Here is a 22,545-nt window from a genome sequence, read left to right as displayed (position 1 = left end):
GCACATACGAGTGAATTAAAATTAAAAAAGGGGGGCTCGGGGGGCGCAGCCCCCCGCCAAAACAAAAAAAAAAACCAGTTGGCTAAGCGTCGTCTAGCTGTAGTGTTGAACGTTGTAGTCAACAAGTCGGCTAAGGGACGTATAGCCGTGTGATTGAATGGCGTTGTTCAGTCAAAGGGCTAGCTGTTTGATTGTACGGCTATTTAAACCAGTCGGCTGCGACGATTAAGATATTATAGAAGTCCAATCAAAAAGGATAAGAATTAAGATATAAAAGCTCAATCGATAAACTTGAAAGATAGGTTTTTGTTACGTAAGTAGTAAGAGACAAATAGCGCAATACATAGATACAGTGTCTACTAGGTACATAGTCGTTTTAATCAGGACAAGTAACCTGCAGACAACATGGCTGGAAAATATCTAAGGTATCTTAGCTTAGGACAAAAAAACTATCAATTGTAAAGCGGCCACCTCACATTTACATTTCTGTGTCAAGAGGTTCAAGCGCTAATTGCTACACTCCACATAAATCTGGGTTAAAACGTCATCCCAAGACGTCGGTGTTAGAATGTAATATGTTAATACATAAGCACCTCTTAATGTGCTTTTACAATATCAACGAGGCATTTTAAAAGCCTAGATGAGATGTTTATTTATTCTTTAACTTTTTTTATTTTAAGTAAACTAGACAATAAAAACATATAGCGACTTATATCCCTCTTAAAACCTTAATATTAATATTTTTAAATTGCTAATAAAATACATTTGATATACAGAATGTTTAAGCGTCCTTTAAAGTATTTTTTTTTTTAATGAAATAAGGGGGCAAACGAGCAAACAGGTCACCTGATGGAAAGCAACAACCGTCGCCCATGGACACTCGCAGCATCAGAAGAGCTGCAAGTGCGTTGCCGGCCTTTTAAGAGGGAATAGGGTAATAGGAGAGGGAAGGGAAGGGAAATAGGGTAGGGGATTGGGCCTCCGGTAAACTCACTCACTCGGCGAAACACAGCGCAAGCGCTGTTTCACGCCGGTTTTCTGTGAGAACGTGGTATTTCTCCGGTCGAGCCGGTCCATTCGTGCCGAAGCATGGCTCTTCCACGTATAAAGTATAAACGAAGATTAGACAAGATGTAGAGAGATAGGGCCCGCAGACGCATCGCGGATGAAGGGCGTTATCAGAGGGCCGTGAGTTTCCCGAGCCCTCGCCCTGCATGCTTAATCCAGCCGTGTAATTAAATCTTTTGTCCATTTCACAGTAGCCCGAGCGAGTCGAATCTAGATGGATCGCAGTCGATAACGTCGGCCCGTAGCCGGCTCGCGACAGGAAATCAAAACGTCAATACGGATTACTGACTGATGTATGTTAGCTTGTTGAACTTTTTTATCACGTGAAAGACATATGTGATAACTTGATAAGTGAGATCGAATAACATGCGAGAAGCAGATACGATCATCTAAGTTTCAACGAGTAACTTTTTAACTGTCTAGACTACATTTATTATAATGAATTGGTGTTAATACTTATGATGTTACATCAAATTATATATTAGACTAGCTGTTACCCGCGACTTCGTTCGCGTCAACAAAATGTAAAATACATAGGTAAAAAATAAAAAAGTAAAAATATGTCCTCCTCCTTTTTGGAAGTCGGTTAAAAAGTAGCCTAATTTACTCCTTATTACATCAGCTATCTGCCAATAAAAGTCCCGTTAAAATCGGTCCAGCCATTTCGGAGATTAGCCGGAACAAACAGACAGACATACAGACAGACGAAAATTCTAAAAATTGTTATTTTGGTGTAAGTACCGTCTAAATATTCATATGCATGTAGTAAAAAACGGTTATTTTAATAAGTATTACAAACAGACACTCCAATTTTATTTATATGTATGATGATGTATGATGATTGTTTCTACTTGTCTAATATATTAGACAAGTAGAAACAATCATCAAAATTTCATCAACTAACTTTTTAACTGACTATAGAGCCTAGTCAGTTGAAAGCAAGTTGAAAGTCTAGTCACTAGACTACATTTATTTATTATATAAGCCTTCATTATATTAATTTAATATCGATTTACACATATATAAGAGAATCGGTATAAAAATGACAATAACGTTTCTTGTAGAGAATCAGTTACAAATTACAATTTACCCGTCGATCGGGGAAAAACGAGACACAATAGAATTTCTATTGTGACCGTATGGGGCTTGATGAATTAAAGTTTAAGAAGCTTATTGACCTACGTGACTCAAAAGTTCAACAGTAAAAACCTTTCGTGGACACAATGCTGACAAAGCAAAATTTAACTTTAAAATTAACAAGCATCTTACAACAAAAACTTATTTCGTAAAATAATCAAACGAACTTTTTAATAAGTAGCTAACTAGAAGATAATTTCATTATCTCGGGTCGGAGACCGCAGACTTTGTTCTGCAAAAGTTTTAATTAAAATGTATCCGGCGAGCTCTCGAGATGTAACGGGTTTGTTTGTGACCGACAGTCTTCAGTGTCAATTCATTTCCGTAAGTGGTTAGACGGCGGCTCCATCGGCGACCGGAACAAAGCCCGCCGTAAGTAGCGCTCACTGCGGTGAGCACACGAGCGTACACAGAGGCGAGTGCGATCGCTGCCAAACAAATGTGTGTCCAACTACAAAAGCACAAAAAGACATTTCATATTTTGTACGCTCGTTTTGGTCGAAATACTTTTTCGCAAATTTCACCCAGCTGAAAGTATTTTTATGTTTTGATTATGCTCATAAAATAGTTTAGAACTTTCATCTCAAATGTTCTCGTAACGTTATAATAACGTTTCTTGTAGAGAATCAGTTACAAATTACAATTACAATAAAATTAATGTACGTAAGAATAATTTAAAGTAGAACTTATTTTAATGAGGGAGGTGTGTGCTCGGCCGTAAGTACTCGCATTTCGCGTGGCAATTATAATTAAGTGGCCAAATCTAATTGATTGGTATCATCGCAGTTCGTGACCGCGCGCAGTTAGAGTATAACGCGATACGTAAGTTTATTTTAGCGGAATTAATAACGTGCAGTATTTTATTGTGAGTGATTATCGTCTCCGTAAACGGCGCTGACTCCCTTTTGTTGCCACGCAATGTACTGCTAAGGAACGGCCGTAATAATTCAAAAGGATCGATAAAAAGGAGACACGAAAGCACTGCTTTGTGGACTCGTCGACTCGAATATCTGCCCGAGTATTACGGACCGTATTTCAAAAACGTTAGAACTTTCGCAACTTCGACGATTTTGTTCGCAAAGTACTAAAGTTGGGAAACTTTATTGGCGATCGTACGCATCTTGCGTCACGACAGTCCTGTTATTTGTTTTTAATATGGGCGAATTTTATTTTGAAACTTAGGCGATGTAATAGTTTTAGAAATTTTGCGACGAAAATTCCTAAAACTATATTTAGTTTTAGGAATTTTATTACTCTATATTATAGGTATTTATTGAATATTAAAATTCTCTTAAAATACGTAATAATAGACGACAAATTATTTAAATACAATAAATTAAAATGTATTGCACACTAATGAAAAAGCCGTAGCGCGTAGACAGTGTGACCTCTACGAGTGGTCTACGCGCCCGTAGCACTGCTACAAAAGCTTTAGCGGACTCGCGAACATTGACGAATAGCTCGTAGCAGTGCTACGAAGGCGATCGTAGGCCGTAGCACGTGTTAGCACGGCGAGCGGTCAGGGAGCAATAAACTATTTGTATCGTGAATTCGTGATTAATACATATTTACATTTTCATCATAATTAATTATTTACGGTTTAAACAAGTACTTTAAAACTTGTGTTACATGAAAAGTTTATGGCTTTATACCTCTAAAGTAGATGTAAAATTTTAAATAATGTGCAAGTAAAATGTATTTATAAATTTTAAGCGGTGGAATTTTAACGATTAACGAAGGAAGTAACGTGTTCTATTACAATGAAGGAATACCTATTGTTTTCTGAGTGCCGGATGCCATTCATTAAATTAATCAGTTCACCATTTTACGGGACGCTTAAAATGATAAAACGGTGAATTTTGTCAAAGTTAATTACCCGAGAAGCGATAAATAAACAAAAATGTACGAGTGTATGCCGAGCGGAACGGGAGAAAGGGCTCGTTCCGGCCGACGGGCGCGCACAAAGAGCGCACAACGGTCGCAGCGCAACGCGTGGCACGACGACGCACGTCATTGCACGACGTTGCACAGCAACGCAACGCGCCGCACAACCTTGCACGACGTTACGACGCCGCACAGCCCTAGGGCGCTGTTAGTCGCCGCGCGTCGTTCACACAATAGCCACTCTCGTTTGAAGACGGCAAACTTTCCTTATCTGGTGATTATTGTCGGAAGCCGCTCCGCCGGAGTCCGACGGACAAAGCTTTAATGAAATGGAATCGGAGATGCGGCGTCGGGCATGTGAATAGCTCGTAATTCAATTCAACTAATGTTCCGAGAGTTTATCGGCTAAGGATTTAAAGCCATCCATTCATTTACCCGGCGTTTCGTTTCACAAAGAAAAATCACTCCGTTTACTTTGTTGAACTTTGCAAAGATTTGAAAGGAGTTGACGAGATATTATGTTCAAATTAGTCAAATAATCGATGGAAGGAAATGAGATGTACAATGAAGAGTACAAATTACAATATAATGTATTCCGTCCCCACAGACATTAAGATAATTGTTTATATAATATTGGCAGTAAAGGGGGAAATCTTTTGTCGTGAATATTTTTCGTAAGGTTATTTCTTTCTCTTTCGACGTTCTCTGGTCTGCCACGAACACTTTTATGCCCTCGATTTTGAGGTAACTATGTGGTATCTTGTTAAGTTACCCGTGAGCTTTGTTACGCACAATTTATGCAGAAAAAGAAGAAATGCTGTCGCTACCGGATTCTCCAATCGATAGAAAATTAGTTACAGTACTTACGCTATGGCTCGCTTCTTTAATCTTCTGTCTTTTGTAGTAATACCTACCAGCTAGTCTGCCTTAAAGTTGGGCGCGAGCTCTATGTAAGGCTTCATAAAGACGAATGGCACGCGCCACTTGCTGACGGCAATCGACGGCAGTCGACGGCTGCCGTCGACGCGTGCCGTCGACATGTGCCGTTCGTCTGTAAGCGCTCTAAGAGAAGAGTTGCCCATATCAGATTGTTTAGTCACCTGTGAGCAGGTCCGGCGTGAAGTTAGGCGCGAGCTCTACGGAGGAGCAGTTCCAGCGCTCGCCGGCGTGGGCCTGGCGGCAGGCGGCGCGGGCGAGGCGCGCTGCGGCGGCGACGTGCGGCATGGCGGCCGGCTGGCGGCGGCACACGCGCGCCTGCCCGTCCCACAGCGCACCGCCACGCCGCGCCTCCCAGCAGTCGCTCTCCGTCCAGTTGCCTTCGTTCTCGTATAGGGCCCTGCAACAGTTTCAGCATCAGCATTGACATGGATCAGTTGTGATTAAACTGGCATGCGTATTTTATGAAGCCGGCGATAACGTAATCTGAATGTCCCTATTTGTTTTATTATGTCTAGGTCTATTCATCATCATCATCATTATCATCAGCCTCTTGCCATCCACTGCTGAACGTATGCCTCCCCAGGTGTATTATTTCTAGGTTTTAAAATGTTATTTTAAGGTAAGTCTAAAAACGGTGGAGCATGAGCCAAATATATTATCGTCTCGACGTTATTGGAAGCTAGTTGAAGGGTGTGAAACGTGGGTCCTGTATTGACAGTAAAAGGGGTTTTAAGTCTGTGGCCCCTATTTTGAAGCCTACAATGTTGCTAGATATTTACTCGACGCGACGCACGTTGGGACTTGGGGACGTCGAGTCATCATTTCGATAAAAGAAGTGCTCAGAGCAACTAGGCGAAAGCTATTTCGCGCTGATTATTACTATCATAAATAAAACTGTATATTGCAAAAATACATAAGAATATTTTACAAAATTATTGAAATTTTATAGTTTAATGCGGAAGAATATAGTACTTTTAAAATTTCATTACTCTACATTTCTAAAAGTATTTCTATAACGGTAGACTGCAATTTTTCGTAAATTAAGAACACGAATGAAATGAAAAAATATAACAATAAAATATTTTTATTTACTTTAAAATTTATACTTACAGTTGAATTACAAATAAGAATTACAACATACCTAATTCCTAGAGCTGTTTTAACTCTATAGAAATAAGAAAACCATATTGTGAGTTATATTAAGTCCTTAGTAAGTTTTGTTGCTTAAAGAACTTAAGAAACACCTAGCTAAGTAGGTACGTGTTTTGTGAAACTAATTAAGTCTAGAGTACTTTTACTCATTTCGCAAGTTAGTGTTTTTTATTTTCTCTCGGTTCAGTACTTTGGTCTTTTGTCTCCGTGGAGGGTCGCGCGGATTCCGGGCGCAGGTGTTTCTGGAACGCCTCGCACATGTCGTACAAATAGTTGGGCAAGAAATCGTTCGCCTCTCCATCCCGCCGCCGGAGAAGGGTGTACGCCTCGCGCAATGTAGGTTTCGGTGTCAGTCGCAATTCCAGCTCCACGGCAGGAGGGAAGTGGGCCGCCAGGGAATACACGATCTCCAGGTCCGAAGGCGGCGGCGTCAGATGCTTGTAATTGGACACCTTGTACAGAAAATACTCGGACATGCTCATTCGCGTCTTGCTCTCCTCGTACTTGCCGAGCTTCATGTCGTACAGGATCGTTTTCTGGCGGTCGGGCCCCCAGAACTCCTGCTCGAACGCGTCGTAGAACGTCCGCACGTCCTTGAATTCTTGTTTGAAACACCTGGCCCACATCAGCGGGACCCCGTCGAGACATGATATGACAAACGGCAGCTGTTTTTCCGGGGACATGTTTAGCTCGGATATGTAGTATTTGACGTTGTCCAGAAAATCCATCGGATGGACGTGTCCGGTGTCGTCGAAATGTGGTCGCTTGCTGAGGTGCGCCACCACCCACTGGCCAATGGTGTCCGTGGACACGTCTTGGGATCCGTCCTTCTTTTCGTCGTCCGCGTCGTCGTCTATCTCCTCGATTTTCGGGCCGGAGAGCTTGGTCGTGACTTTTTGCTCAGATTTACCTAGATTCGGAAGAGACATGTGACTGCGAAGTCTCGAGGATGGCATATTTTCGTGGTAAATATTTTCTTGGCTGTGCGAAAACCTCACCCCCAGCCCTAGGCTCGGCTTGAATAGCGTCGCTCCGTACAGCGAGGAGTCGATGCTCTTTTTTCTCTCTTGTTTGAAAGTAGCCTCCGAGGAGATCTTGTCGACCATCTCCGATAGGTTTGAAATTGAAGAATTAATTTGTCTCAAATCAACAAATAGGCTCATCATAAAACCTATTTATTATAGACGGCGGGGACATCAAACGAATTCATGTATATTCTGCAACAAACGAAACTTTGTTTGAGATAAAGTGCTAATTTTATTTATTTTGTAATCGGAAATCTAAGATATTTTTGTGATGGAAGTATCAAGAGTGCCGTAATATTGCGTGCGGCGTGCAGCGAGCTAGGGGCTAGGAGGGAAGCGGCTTACGTGTGGCGGCGGCGGGCAGGCAAGTGGTACTACCTGGCCGGCGCGGCGGGAGGCTCGCGGAGCGGTACTCGCGTATAAAATATATGGGTTATATCCTCGTCGGAATATCGTATTACATTGGCTTCATGAAAACCAAGGACGTGATTGAGTTCCGCTTCCGACATCGATAGGGAAGTTCGCGACTCGTTCGGGGAAGTCCCACAAACGAAAGCGGTTAACTTCGCAGAAATTATAGGATTTCTATAAATACTTTGCGAATAGTTCTCTTTCATGTTTGAATGCGTTTGGACGATTTCGGATTTGATGAAGCATATTTTCCATCATATTATATTATGCGTTTATTAGTATTTCTACCCCCAACTTATTTCAATCCCTTACTTCTGTTTAGACTCTACATTGATACCAAAATCGGTTTCTGTTTTAAAAATCCATTACAGTTTAAGTACTTAGTTTGTTTAAAAATATCCCAAATAAATATTAACCAGCTGAGAATTATTTTTATAGGCTCTAATATTATGGTGTGTTCAGTGTTAAAAGAAAACTATAAAGTATCAAGATATAATGACACGTTTTAATGATCATCGATTTCCTCATATAGAATAAACAATTCTTTCCAATAAGCTAGTCGTAATAAATTTAAAATTAGCGACATTTGTAGGTCGCAGTCGCGGTATTAATTCCCGATCGGCTCGGAAACCGATATCCGTGTCTAAATGTCGCGGGGTCGTGGGGCCTCGCTGTCGGGCCGTGGGGCGTAGGGCCGAGGGGCCGGGGGCGGTGGTAGGGCCACGTCGGCAGAGGCGGATTTACCAGTAGACTGAGTAGGCTCGAACGTAGGGCGGCATATTTTAGAAGGCGGCGGCCCTTTTTAGGGTTCCGTAGCCAAATGGCAAAAAACCGGCCAAGTGCGAGTTGGACTCGCCCATGAAGGGTTCCGCAGCAGCAATAAGGTATATTTCATTAAATCAACTGAAATGTGAAAATAAATCAAAAATCTCTTAATTTAAAAAAAAATAAACCGTATTGCTGCTGCGGAACCCTTTATTTAAGTCCAACTCGCACTTGGCCGGTTTTTTATCTTACAAAAAACATTAACATATACATAACATTATAACCATAGACATAACATTATGCATACTATTAGGTACACAAAGAAACGAGTAAATTTTTAAAATATTAAAATATTTAAGTAATGCGCAGTATACTCCATACAGTATACTCCAAGTTCCAACAGTTATGTCCATAATAATTAAACGGGTCTGTCGCTGGTTCACACTACAGTTTTTCGAAGCACGGTTTGAAACAGCGAAGGATTGTTTTTTAAGTACCCGACTCATACCGCGGTTCGAAACAGAGAAGACCTGTTTTTGAATTAGTGGATTCGAACCGCAGTGTAGATAGTTCTATTATTACAATGTAATATTCCTTTAAGTACAGTTAAGCTCAACATATTTTTTAAGAAATCAAAAATATTAATTTTAAGTCTTAAGACCAAACTAAAGTTAAAATATGCAAGATGGGCGCAAAAAACTTAAAAGAATAGGTAACATCATAAAAGAGTTATTAGCGGGTGAAATAACCATCGGTCACTGCCTGGAAAAATTAAGGGTTTAAAATTAACTTTATAATAATAATAATTTTACTCCTTTTGATTGTTACTACTTTGTTTGTTTTTATTATTTTTGATTATTTGAATTTTTCGACTAAGATTTTATACAGTTATGTAATTTTAACTTTTTTTATTTACATTAAATATTATACTTGTTGATTTGTTCAATTTTTTCCTGTGATTTTATACAATTATATTATAGTTTTAAGTATTTTTATAAAGATTATTTTCCTTTTGAATATCTAAAATTCACGACTGTGATTTTATGCAATTAAAACCTTATTATTATTATTAAAGTTTCCCATTTTATTATTTTTTTGAAAGAAATGTAATTTCTTTATTAAAAATGTGTTTTTATTCCTTTTTGAAACCACTTTTCTATACGTCTGTACAAATAAATAAATGAGACTAAAAAAAGTTTGTTACAATAATTATTGGCTTAAATTCGTGGTCCGAATCCACCCATAGCAAAAAATAATTAATTAGTGGTTTCACACCACTCCAATCACCGCGGTATGAATCGGGAATACAAAATATATCAAAAACGGTTCTTCGCTGTTTCGAACCGCGGTTCGAAATTCTGTGGTGCGAACCAGCGAAAGACCCAATTAAACATACTGTTTTACATAGGTATGCTAAGTAGGGGCGACAACAATATATTTAAAGCTTATTCCTAGCGTCTAGCGGCTGTTGATCCGCCACTGCTCGTTCAGTCCTAGGGTCGAGGCGGAGACAGGCGCACGCGACGTCACTGCTGACGCGGACGCGTGCAACGGAAAGACCTATCCTTACCGCCACAATGTATGCAAATTATGTTACCTAATACTCATGATATTGTTTTTTTTCATTAAATAAGGGGGCAAACGAGCAAACGGGTCACCATTCACCTGATGGAAAGCAATTACCGTCGCCCATGGACACATTTGAAGAGCTGCAGGTGCGTTGCCGGCCTTTTAAGTGGGAATATAAATCCGGAAATACTGCTGGTGACAGTTCATTCCAGAGTTAATAGTATGTTATAATATGTATTGTGATTTAATCAAACTTAAATAACGTATTTCTCATGTCACAGGGTTGTGACTCGTGACTACCATCTTATATGGTTTGTTTTCCTTGTCCTCACGGATTTTCTCCACTTTTTTACCGCTATTATAATTTTATCTAATACCTACCACTAACAATGCAATTGTCTAATTCACGAATAGTTAACAGCTGCAGCACCATAACACCATTATACATACTGTAAAAAAACGTGATTTTAAAAAGTTTGGATGCCAAACAATGGGAAAACCACGCCTCCAAATAGTCAAAAGTGTACCAATTCACCTCGCTACGGCGCGGGCGCGCGGCGCAAACGAGCGTAGCGGCGGCGGCGCATTGTGTCGCTGGCGGCAGCGACTCCGGTAATCGAGTCGGTCACGCCGCGCACGTGCAGACACACACTAATAAAATAATTCCCGTATCTAATTGTATTCTATCCCGATCTACTAGATAAAAAGCGTGCACCGGAGCAAAGGGAGCCGCTTTGTTGCGACTAGGTCGTAATATAAAGGAGCGTGTAGCACAATGCTCGCCAAATAATAAGCGATATTATCTTTTTGTAGTTTATAAAAAGGTAACCTTATTTGAATATGTTCCTTTGTATTGACCATTCGATATTGGATACTGTATTGTGAATATCTCGTTCCGAGTAGTCGTACTCCCCACACTACGTAGTAAACTACAAAAGTACAAACACCCTTGAGCAGACTTTAATCTTTATCAAAGAAATAACAAGTAAGTTCGCTAAAGTATATTTTTCAGAGTGTGTATTGAAAGTTGAACATTGCTCAAATGAAAATTATGATGTAAACAGCGTTGTACCATAATATTGTACATAAGTATCAGAAGTTAGAAGGAGCAGCTGTCGCAGATGCAACGGCGGTGACGGCGGTGGCGGCGGCGGCGTCTGATTCGGCTTTAATGATGATTAAACGCTAAATGATTGTCGCTCGCGTGCAGCCGCCCACAGCCTATCTGCATAACACGACCGAAACGAAAACTTTTTCTTGTAATCTATTTTCAATGGCGGTGTGCCGTGCCGCTATAAAAACTGTACCCTATTAACGCTTTAACGATACAATTAGTATATGAGCCTTAAAATGTCTTATCTTTCCTACCGGCTACCTGACGATAATATTTTTTCAGACAGAGAGATTTTATATTTATAATTTTAGAAAATAAGTAATCCATACTTTTTTTCTAATTTGTTGTTGTAAAAGTTCTAGGTATAATAAAATGGCATTAAAAAGTTTTAAACATTCGTTTAGATTTAGCTTTCAACATTCTTTCACGTTTTAGTATGCGGGATTACTTTTAAATATAGAAAGTTATAGTGACTAACCCCGACCGGTATTTACGCAACATTAAGCTCAAAACAAAAGCTGATCTTTAAAAGCCCTCGACTACATCCATTTATCGGCACTTCGAGCTTTTCAATTTATGAAAGTTTACCGCGCGGCTGGAACTCGCAGAACGCATAATATATTCAATAGCTAGTGCAATAAACCATGTTAAAATAACCGCTCGAGCAGATCTGCTGAGTCATTTCCGCTCCCCTATCCCGCGTCGTATCCTCTCCGAGTTAACGAATCAATTAGCCGAGTATATCCGAGGTTAGTTAAAGTCACAATTCGTAACGATCAGAAGCAAACGCTTCCCTCTCGGGCCATCGGCGGAGGACAAAGATGATGTAATTATGAACCATTCGGCGCACGCCGTCCGCGTGTAATGACTGTTATTAATCAAGATCAACTACAATTCTAATTTAATGGATGGCTTCGTGCGACGGGGAGCGAGTGGCAACCTTTGCCGTGATTCGCCCGGATTAATTATTATGCAGGCTCCTTACCGCTTTCCCTGCATCTGTGCTTAATTAAATTAAATTCTAGCTCATTATTCGACGTGTATGCCGAACACGTTCCGATAATCCCACATAAATGGAGACGGATGTGGCTAAGTATTAAGGAGGAAGCTGAAATAATTGAAACAAATGCAGGCGTTACTCGACAGATTGTCCAATACAACGGCGATTTGTCTAAGTCGTTGAGCTGAAGGAGCCAATTGCCGTTCTCATTCATATTAATTTGATTTGAGTTACTAAAATTTCTTTTGGGTGTTGATTGTAAGTCGAATCTATACTAATATTATATATGAAGAGTTTGTTTGTTTGTTTAAACGCGCGAATCTCAGGAACTTCTGGTCTGAATTGAAAAATTCTCTCAGTGTTAGATAGCTCATTTATCGAAGAAGGCTATATATTATTATTAATCTAATAATAAATAGGCTAGCTTAATAATATTTTGGCCATAGGCTATATATTATTAAGCGATCGATTGGAGCGAAGAAACAGAAGAAAATTTGGAAAAAAAATGGGGAAAATAGACCACGTGAAGGGACATAGGCAATTTTTTGCAAAAAATGTACGGTTTCCGTGAAATTCCTAAATTATGCAGGCGAAGCCGCGCGGAGTATCGTATAAGATAGTATAGTATAAGATACATTTTATGCTGTAAATACAACTGTGGATATTTTGGGGACATGATCTCTACATCTACTCCTTAGTCCTTTATACTTATGTAATGCTTAGGCAGAAAAATGTCAACTCATACTCACAGTTAAAAAAAAGTCTCATATAATAGAGGTGACTATCCACTGTTGTGAAAATGTTGATTATATCCCGACTGCCAAGAGCAGTTTGCTATTTTCGTGAAAGTCAGGCATTTGGAAATGTGTCGATGCTCCAGGGTATTTTGGTCAGCACTCGCTGTCAGCTAATATTATAATATCCATAATAAAGATTTCCTTATTTATATCTACATTTACTTCTGAAACTATCCATATTTATTCATATCCGTTATTAACTGGATATATATTATTAAATATCCAGTTAATCAGGTATTCAATAAAAGTTAAATAGGATTTCCACAAAAGTTGGAAAAGGCAAAAAACCTAGAGGATATAAATTCCTCACATTTTTGAAACGCCAGTAAATCTTGCGCTGTACAACGTCGAGCCTATTGCAGGTGAAACCGTGGAAACAGCCGTCGGTGTAAAGTATGAACGGAAAATGAGATTTCGAGAATTATAAAGCGTAAAACTAATCCTCTCGGTAGCGTTTTCACGTCAAGGCATTGCGTATAAGCTCATTAGTCAGTATTATACTCGTGTTTAAGTCACGCTAAGGCACGCGTTTGATACCATTCTGTTTATCCGATAATATAACTGGTTGGAAAATGATAACAGTTTTTCATTGATGGCTACTTTCTTTACTCGTTGACCGATGTTTACATCAGTATTTAAGGTGCTTTTATGAAACTCTACGGAAAGCTAAATTCAAAGTGTAAAAATTTACTTATTCCATAGTCCATATCATTACCTCTACATTAAGTATGCGGCACACATCCTTTATTATTGCCTACGCGAAACATTACTGCCGGCCTTTGGTATTAAACAAGGTGTACCAAAGGCCGGCCGCGGACGAAGCCCTTTTGCATACTTTGCATTTGTGAGTATTAGCGGCGGTTTGCGGCACACCGGAGTTTACAAGGGGTCGAGGGTCAACGTGCCTTATCTTTGTGTTGCGGGGCTGCGGGCAGGTACACCCGGTCGGTTGCCTTAAAAATAATTGCAACGATTCCAACTCGGATAAAAGCCTAAACGAACCCGGCACGTTTTAAATAACAAAGAAAAACAGAAGTCGGAATAAAATTATAGGTCGGAGCCGGGGAAACAATAGTTCATTGGATAACGAAGCCGACATCAAAGCGGCCGATACGGCCGAACGAGAAATCAGCGAGAGAGATGAAAGACGGGCGACCACGCTCGGCTGAGGATGTCGGTAATTTATGAATTTGTCGGGACAAATGAACATAGCCGCGGCGAAAATAAAGAGCACGGCCGCGCGGATAAATTCGTGTCACATCAAATGGATCGTGGACAGAGAGCGCAGTATTTATTGCGCTCCACGCCGGCTCCGCCCATCACGAATAAAACGAGTCCCTTTCGTGTTCTCCGCGACTCGTCTTTAACTAAAATATTCGTACTAAACCACTCGATTAGCATGTGAGTACTTACATAACGCGAGGTAAGTCTGAGGTTGAGCTTTCGCAATTAACTCCGGCGAAGCCCTACAAAGTATCAGTTAACCTGCGCTCGTGCTCCAACATTTGTTTTGTTATAAACTTTAACCAATCCATTGCATTACTTATGAAACAACGCGAAAGTACTTACCTAGAATATTTAGTTATTTAATAATAATTAGCGGTTAGATAAAGGTGGTAATATATCTATTAAAAAGTACGTAAAACACGTAACGACCGAAGTCGTAAACGGCTCCTCATTACGTTTTCCTTTATACCCAAACCGAACTTAGCAGTTAACGAATCTTAACGATTACTCCTCACAAATAAGCCAATAAAAGAAAATATAAAAGCGGAGCATTCGGAGCTGGAAGCAATAAAATAAATCTGGAGAGGTCGTATTTCACCTTCCGCGGCAGGCACGTCGCCCCGCGAGCGGCGGCCGCTACAAAAACTACGACGGAATTCAATAAAAATCACAATCGTAAAATCTGTACTAATATAAAAATACATAGAGCGGCATTAGGTGGCGACCCCCGGTAATGGGTTCCGCCAGCTGCAGAGGCCGGCCGCTCGGAAAAGTCACAGTGCCGACTCGAGCGAGGGAAATGATTTTTTTCGGTCTGCCACACCCGGCCCTCGCCGGCTCAGCGAAAACGCTCCTCCCACGGGAATCACTTACGCGAAATTATTACTTATAGGATAATAAAATATCTTACGGTGAGCCAAATTCGGGTCAGGAGAATTATAATAGTTTGTCATTGGGAATAGGGTTACTCGCTAAGAAATTGCGCGGGGCTCATCCGCGTACGAATAAAATAATTTAATAATCTTAAGCTTTCTTTTCTTCGTAATATTATTATAATAACATTATTCGGATTTCTTTGTGAAAATATCTGTCTCTCTGGATAATTGAATTCCCCCACCACCTCCGTCGATTAATTCACAATTATATCTAAACTACTGAATGGATTTAAATGAAGGTTTTACCAATGGATACAGTGGAGATATTTCCACGTTGCGACAGCGGGCTAAGCCGCGGATATAGTAGCAAGATAAAAGTATTTAAAAATTAAATCAAACAGTATCTATAGTATACACTTGTGTAAAACAATGACAGCGCAATAATTAAGAACGGTATATGTATAAGATTTTGGTTTTTAACTTCAAAATTTTACCTTTTAACTACAGCTAAAACAGACTGACTAAATTAACCAAAACTAATCAAAAATTTACAATTATTACTTTTTAGCCAAGTACCTTATACCTAAGTCATATTTCAATTTGATATTGGTGGAAAATTTCAAATTGATTTATTAAGCTCATTGCTGAAGGAGCTTACAACTTATGAAAACTTAATTTGAATTTTACTAATAAATTACCTCTACGTTTTGATATTATTTTGTTTTGTGTATTAGGTGGGTTCAAAGTTTTATTAGGTGTGTTTTGAGAAAATGTTATTCTCTATTGTCAGACTGAGGAGCTGGCGAACGGAACCGGATTAGTCTACGAGAAAAAAAAATTCACAGTGGTTAAAAAACTAGTGTCAACTACTACTATTACTATTGAAATAATCAGGTTTCGTTTGAAAATTGACTTTTTAAAGACTTTTTAACCGGTTTTGATTGAAATAATTAACAGGGATTGACGCAGATGGGTCAAGAGAAGATCATTCGAAAAAAATATACTTTTGCACTCTGGTGGACTTGCCCGGTTTTGGTTCGCCAGCTCCTCGTCTATGATACGGCTCCATGAAAGAAAAAAAGGACTAGAATTTGTTTTTCAGAACATCAGAAATCAGAACTTTATTTTCACAAAGTATTAGGTATAATTTACTGTCTTAGTATTAATACCCATACATATTCGTCGTAAATCTAGAGTTTGTAAAAGTTTTTACACAAAAGTGGTAGTAATATTACAAAGAGGTAAGATTTAATTGTTTATCTCGAATAGCCTTGAAATTAATTTCAATTTTGATAAGCACAGACACAAAGAGAACTACGGGGTACACGGAAAGGACATACTAGGCTCTTTTTAATCGCATAAAAATGTACGATTCAAGTATACTTTACTCAGCAGTCAGCACGAACGAGCGATACGAAGTTTAAAACATAGAGTTTTACATAAATTCGTGTTTCTTTAGACGGTAGTACAGTGATACTTATGCGCTCACATAAAACCTTAATCGTGTTAAACCTCTCTTGGAATATAAAACTAGCCATTTGCCGTTTAAGTATCAACGGCTAGTAGAAACTCGCTTGCATTCGGATTTTAACAGGGCCTTAGGGAACTGCATCCATCTAATGAGTAATGAAAATGCAAAAGTTTTAAATGTGCAATGAAATGCATCGGCGTAACTCACCGCTCCTAACAGGGTATCTCATCGCTATAAATCTTTAAACTGTAGACAATAATTTGTCTACGATTAATGGAATTGACTTTGGACTATGGGGAGTGGACAGTGGACACTTCAAACAAAAGTTAGTACCTACGTATTGGTACGGCTTACATAATATTAATACTTCTAGCGCCCAAAATGGGCATCTTACCCTAAGAGCATTTCGATACATTTTCAAAAATGGTTTGACAGTTCGTGACAGATGAAGGGATAACTAATAAGTAATCTGGTTTGTAGTAGTATTTAAATATATTATTCAATGATTTTTTTATAATAGAATATCATAGATATTATTACATAAAATAAAGAATATCATGGCTTGATGACATTGGCAGGATACAATCGAATTACGACCATGATTTATAAAACAATCCCGTTTACAGAGAAATTAAAAAAGGCTACGCGGAAGTATCCAATAATAGAATTACGGTGTAATATAATAAAGAAATAATTGGATAGGATCGGTGGAAAGCGGCAACAATACTCGCATTTCCAGGGATTTCCCGGTGTAATCTCGGGGGCGAATAATTGCGGATTGCAGCGGAACAACGCTCATTAGTGCAATGTTCAATTAGGGGCGGCACGGCGGACGCACGGTCATGCTCATGCACGGTGCGGGCGTCAGGTTGCTCTCACCCGGAAACTACACGAATTACAATGTTATTAGACACATCTCCAGTTCTCTGTTACCTTTAGACGGGCGTTTGTCCAATTAACCTAACCAATCGTCTTTTGTTTCTAGCTTACGTTTAACGCGGTGGTAGTTTGTTGGCATTTCTATAAAGGTTTTTTTAGAGACCTCGGATTTTTAGGGTTCCGTAACCAAAGGGTAAAAACGGGACCTTATTACTAAGACTTCGTTGTCTGTCTGACTGTCTGTCTGTATATACTATGGGGCTTTACAAATACAGCCTTCAATGCGGCGTCTATGCCTCAGTTTTTCACACTTGCGAGGAGATAAAAACAATATTAGGTAGGTGTTTTTTTGCTTGCGACGCGACGCCCTTTCACCTAAAGTTAGCTTTTTAACCGACTCCCAAAAAAAAAGGAGGTTATATTATGTCCGGCTGTGGATGTTTAGTTAGCCGGGTTCTGGTTATCGTTCTAGCTCGATTACGGGTATTATAATTACCATTGCTCTTATGAGGGGTTCCGTACCCAAAGGGTAAAAACTAAAAACGGGACCCCATTACTAAAATTTCGTTGTCTGTCCGCCTGTATGTCACCAGACTGTAACTCAAGAACGGTAGCTAGAGAGTTGAAATTTTCACAGATTGTGTATTTCTGTTGCCGCTATAACAACAAATACTAAAAACAAAATGAAATGAATAATGAAACCTTCAACCAAAGGCTTCCATACAAGAAACGTGATTTTTTTGCCTTTTTTTTGCTCGATTTCAATAATGGTAACAATTAGACACTTGAAATTTTTAAAACATCCTTTATTATATGTGTACTTTAATATTTAATAATAATATTAAAATAAAATAAAATGATGGGGGGGCTCCCATACAAAAAACACAATTTGTGGCTTACTTTTGCTCTAACGGTACGGAATCCTTCGTTCGCGAGTCCGACTCGCACTTGGCCGATTTTTTTAAAGATAATATTTAATGCAAAAGCGATAAATAATATAGTATCTATCTATGTCTATCTATCTAAGAATTTAACTTAAAATTATTGTAAAGCTTCGATGTAGTGTTGTCAGGAAACAATGGCCTTTCTTACACTGCTGACAAAGCCCAAAGGCCATCTCAGATTGTAAAGGTGAAAGGGTAAAGGTATACGAAGGTAGAATAACAACCGAATACGGGTCTATTTCGCCGCTTGATACGTAATTAGTCATACTTAGAAGTTATAATTTCAAAATTGTAAGTAAGTATACTTAACCAAATTATTATTGATTGAGATATGAGCTTGATACATATATGAGCTTGATATATGGTTAATTAATGATTACTTACAAGTTACAACTTAATCCTAACTAATATTATTTATGTATCTAGCGGCGACTAAAGCACGACAAATTGTATAATTATGAGGACAGATGCTACTACAAGCACGAAATACCGACATTTTTATTCCAGACTAGCTGTGCCCCGAGATGTTAACCGCGGTTTATTAGGGAAAATAAATTGCAATTTACAGCTGTAAAACGTACGGCTTTCCTCGTACCAAATTTTATTAAAACAGTTTAGACGTGAAGAAGTAACAAACATACACTTCATAACGCATTAATAGCTTTTTATGTACTCCTTTTATTACAACATAATCATCAAATAACACACTCACAAACTTTCGCCTTCATATAGTATTACCTATGTGATTACTGATTAGCGTGATTTCTGATCATATTTTTTTTCTCTGATGTTTTCTGCATTTCTGCCTCTTATTTTGAATGAGGAGGTCAGTACTTCGATTCTTCTGTTTTAATGCAGCTTCGTTCCTTATTCGATCCAGTCTATTTTCTATCAAATTACAAAAGAATATTCGCATGAAATGTCAAACCAACGGCATTCTTATTTCATTGGAAAACCATTTTGTGGTTTACCAAAGAGAATAATATAATCACTACGTTTAAGCTGTAGTTAACTAGGAAACAAACTGGATCGATCAAGGTATGAAAGCTGCATTAATTGTGGCATAAAAATAATGGAATTGATATACTTACTTATAATATTCTTGAATAAACATTTCTTAAATTAGATTTTTAAAATAATTAAAAGCTATGCAGAGCTTTTAATTATTTTTAAAATATAGGAAAGAGGAAAATAAATAAAGTAAGTAAAAATAATCGGCCAAGTGCGAGTCGGACTCGCGCACGAAGGGTTCCGTACCGTTATAGAGGAAAAATAGGCGAAAAATTGTGTTTTTGTATGGGAGCCCCCCTTTAATTTTTTATTTTATTTTAATATGATTCTTAAATATTGAAGTAGACATAAATTAATATAATTAAGGCCTTTGTGAAAATATCAAGTGCCTACCTGTTGCCATTATTGATATCGAGCAACAAAGGCCAAAAAAATCCCGTTTGTTGTATGGGAGCCCCCTTTAAATATTAATTTTATTTTGTTTTTAGTATTTGTTGTTATAGCGGCAACAGATATACACAATTTGTGAAAAATTGAGAACTCTACTATATAAGCGATTCTTGAGATGTAAGCCTGGCGACAGACAGACGGACAGACAGACATCGAAGTCTCATGAATAGGGTCCCGTTTTCACCCTTTGGGTACGGAACCCTAAAAATTAAAATCTCAGGAACTACTTGAGTTGTAGTAATGAAATAAAGTAAGTGCAAAGTGTCTCATGATTAATCTAATCAGCTAGATAGCAAGTTTATAAACCCTTGTAATTAATTTACTTAAAAAATCGTTTTTAGGGAGTAAAAAAAATGACCAATTTAAAAAAATATTTTCTCCAAAACAAAGTAAAATGCGCACACGGTAGTTCTACTCTTGCATTTGAAATATAAGGCGCCATCGACTCATTGCATTAACTTAGTCATGTCCGATTATGGGGGTTTCTAAAACACTGATGTGCTCTAGTAAAAGGAAAAAAATTATATTATCAGTACGCATGTACATACTACATTCGAACTCGAAGCACTTGTTGGAAAGGTGTTGGACGTATCTCGTAGATGTTTTTCGTGTAGAAAAAAGTTCAATTTGAAATCGCTTCCTTCTTTTGAAGGACTGCGCGCTGCGCTGCGTCCCGATTACTTTATTGATACAGAACTTTTTGGCTTTGGCAGCCCACTAGTTTACCATAGTCGGCTAGCGCGACAAAGTTACTTAAAATAACATTTATTTGAATAAAAACTAAGTTATACCTACATACCTTGACTGCAGAAACACTACTTGGACTCAGCTTGACCATCTCGTAATCAAATTGCTTTCTAATCGTCTCTTTTAAATTTACTTGTGTAAATCGCTACAAAATATTCCAAAACATACTCACAGCCATCGAATCGCCTCGGTCGATTTGGGTAAAAACACAAAGAACATAACAAAAATCACAAAAAAACAACGCATCACAAAATTAATGGTTACTTCGTCTCGCACGGAACTCGCGCTCAAAAAACAAAAAGTCGCGATGTATTTGGCGGGAAAACGCGTCCGGCGGCGGATGCGGGGTGCCGCGAGCTCGCCGAGATGACTTGTGAAGTTGCGGGCTCGTCAGTCGTCGGGGACCTCACACACGGGGCTGGCGGGGCTCGCGTGCGACGAGCGCCGCGCCATGCTGCCTCGCTCGCCACTGGTCACTCGCCGCCCGCCCCCGCCCGCTGCCACCCGCCGCCCGCACACACGCGCGCTCACACATACACACCACCACTATTGATGCACATTTGATGATTCTTTCGCGCTTTACAGTAATCCAGATATGCAGTTTTCTTTTTTCCTGGGGGCAGCTTTTCAGTGCTCCGCAAATGAAAACAAGAGCTCCTTTTAGAAAAATCTCTATGATTTTCCAGTAACACTCTTTTGATGAGAATTTCTTTTTACATGTTTTACACATGCAAAATGTATACTCGCAAACAGGAAACTGTAGGGTGTTGAATTTGATGCCTTAAATACGTTTTATTAAATAATTTCTAGGTGAACATTTCGTATATGAGTTGGCAATAATGTCCTCATCTTCCCATTGATATTATTATGTGAAGGTGAGAAGATACATGGCATGTTAATTGAAAATTAAAATCCAAAGTTTATTCTGCTCTTGTTACAGTTTACAAGTTACATGACTGCTCTGTGACTGCTACTCAAAGCGACGCGTTACGTTGTCACTGCGATAGCTGGTTTGACCCGAATACCAATGCATTGGATGACCTGCATCCAAAAAAAATATCAAAATGCATAGAAAATAAATAACTTACGACTAAATGTAGTCATTTAATGCTATGACTGTAATTATTGTAGTCAATTAGGCATGCCATAGTTTATGAGGTTTTTTAACAAGAGTTTGTCTATTCATTTCCGTTTTATTGGCTAACAATTACAGTTTACCAATAAACCAAGCTATTGAAAAGACCTCCACTTCCAACTTCAGAAACTGAGCTTGTAGCTCTATAACATCTCTCCTACTGTGCTGGGCCGGCTTTTACTCTTTGTAGGCCTCACGAAGAAACTGAGTCTAGATTTTGTTAGTTCAACACTTTAGCTAGGAGACTCGTAAATAATGTTTTTCAGTTGTTTCATTGACGGAATTTACTCATCATAATTAATCATTAGACTTATAATACTAGAAGTTGCATGCGGCTCTGCCTTCGTTAAGACAGTAATTCTGCGTTAATCGTACATTTTCTCTATGCCCTATAAATTATGTCCATCCCCGTCTTCTGCTCCACATCTGTATGTGTATAAACATTAGAAATCAACGTAGTAGTTTCCGAGCCTATAACCTATTCGATGCAAACAAATTTCCTCTTTTAATTTGTCGTGTAGACGAGTTTCTATTTTAAGGAAACTCGTCTACACCTCAAATTAATGTACCACTATGACAAAACATTACCAAAATCGAACCAGTACTTGCGACGTGCGGCGCGGGCGGTCGGCGGGCGGCGCGTCTCCCTACAAGGTACAGTCCACTTATCAATTCAGTCGAGTGGGCACTCATTGTGAACCATTGTGTCTATTATGCGCGGTTTCGATGCTTATTTGCCCGTTCACACGAATCTGACCCTCATTATTATAACGCATGAGGAAATTACGCAATTACATCGTACTTATTAAAGGAAACAGGTTACCCGTTAAACCAACTTGACATTTTTGGATAGAGATAACGACTGGGTTGCACCAGAGGCGTGGTTAAAGTTAAATTTGTGGTTATAGTTAAGGTAAATTTAACTTTAACTTTATCCTCAACTTT

At 38.9% G+C, this 22,545-nt stretch overlaps 1 protein-coding gene across 1 annotated transcript in view; it reads right to left on the bottom strand.

Moving 5' to 3' along the window:
* Nucleotides 1–20,910, bottom strand: part of LOC121729515 (protein Wnt-11b-like) — a 30,496-nt gene extending 9,586 nt beyond the window's left edge. Inside the window, exons 1-2 of the mRNA XM_042118052.1 lie at nucleotides 20,638–20,910; nucleotides 5,190–5,425 (exon numbers count right to left, since the gene is read on the bottom strand). Coding sequence (XP_041973986.1) covers nucleotides 5,190–5,425; nucleotides 20,638–20,711 — 310 coding nt within the window. The 5' untranslated portion in view covers nucleotides 20,712–20,910. The remainder of the gene's footprint in view (nucleotides 1–5,189; nucleotides 5,426–20,637) is intronic.
* Between the last annotated feature and the right edge of the window lie 1,635 nt (nucleotides 20,911–22,545).

The sequence above is a fragment of the Aricia agestis genome, chromosome 8 (genome assembly GCF_905147365.1).
Source record: "Aricia agestis chromosome 8, ilAriAges1.1, whole genome shotgun sequence".
NCBI classification, from domain to species: domain Eukaryota; kingdom Metazoa; phylum Arthropoda; class Insecta; order Lepidoptera; family Lycaenidae; genus Aricia; species Aricia agestis.
This window is presented reverse-complemented; position numbering and strand designations above follow the sequence as displayed.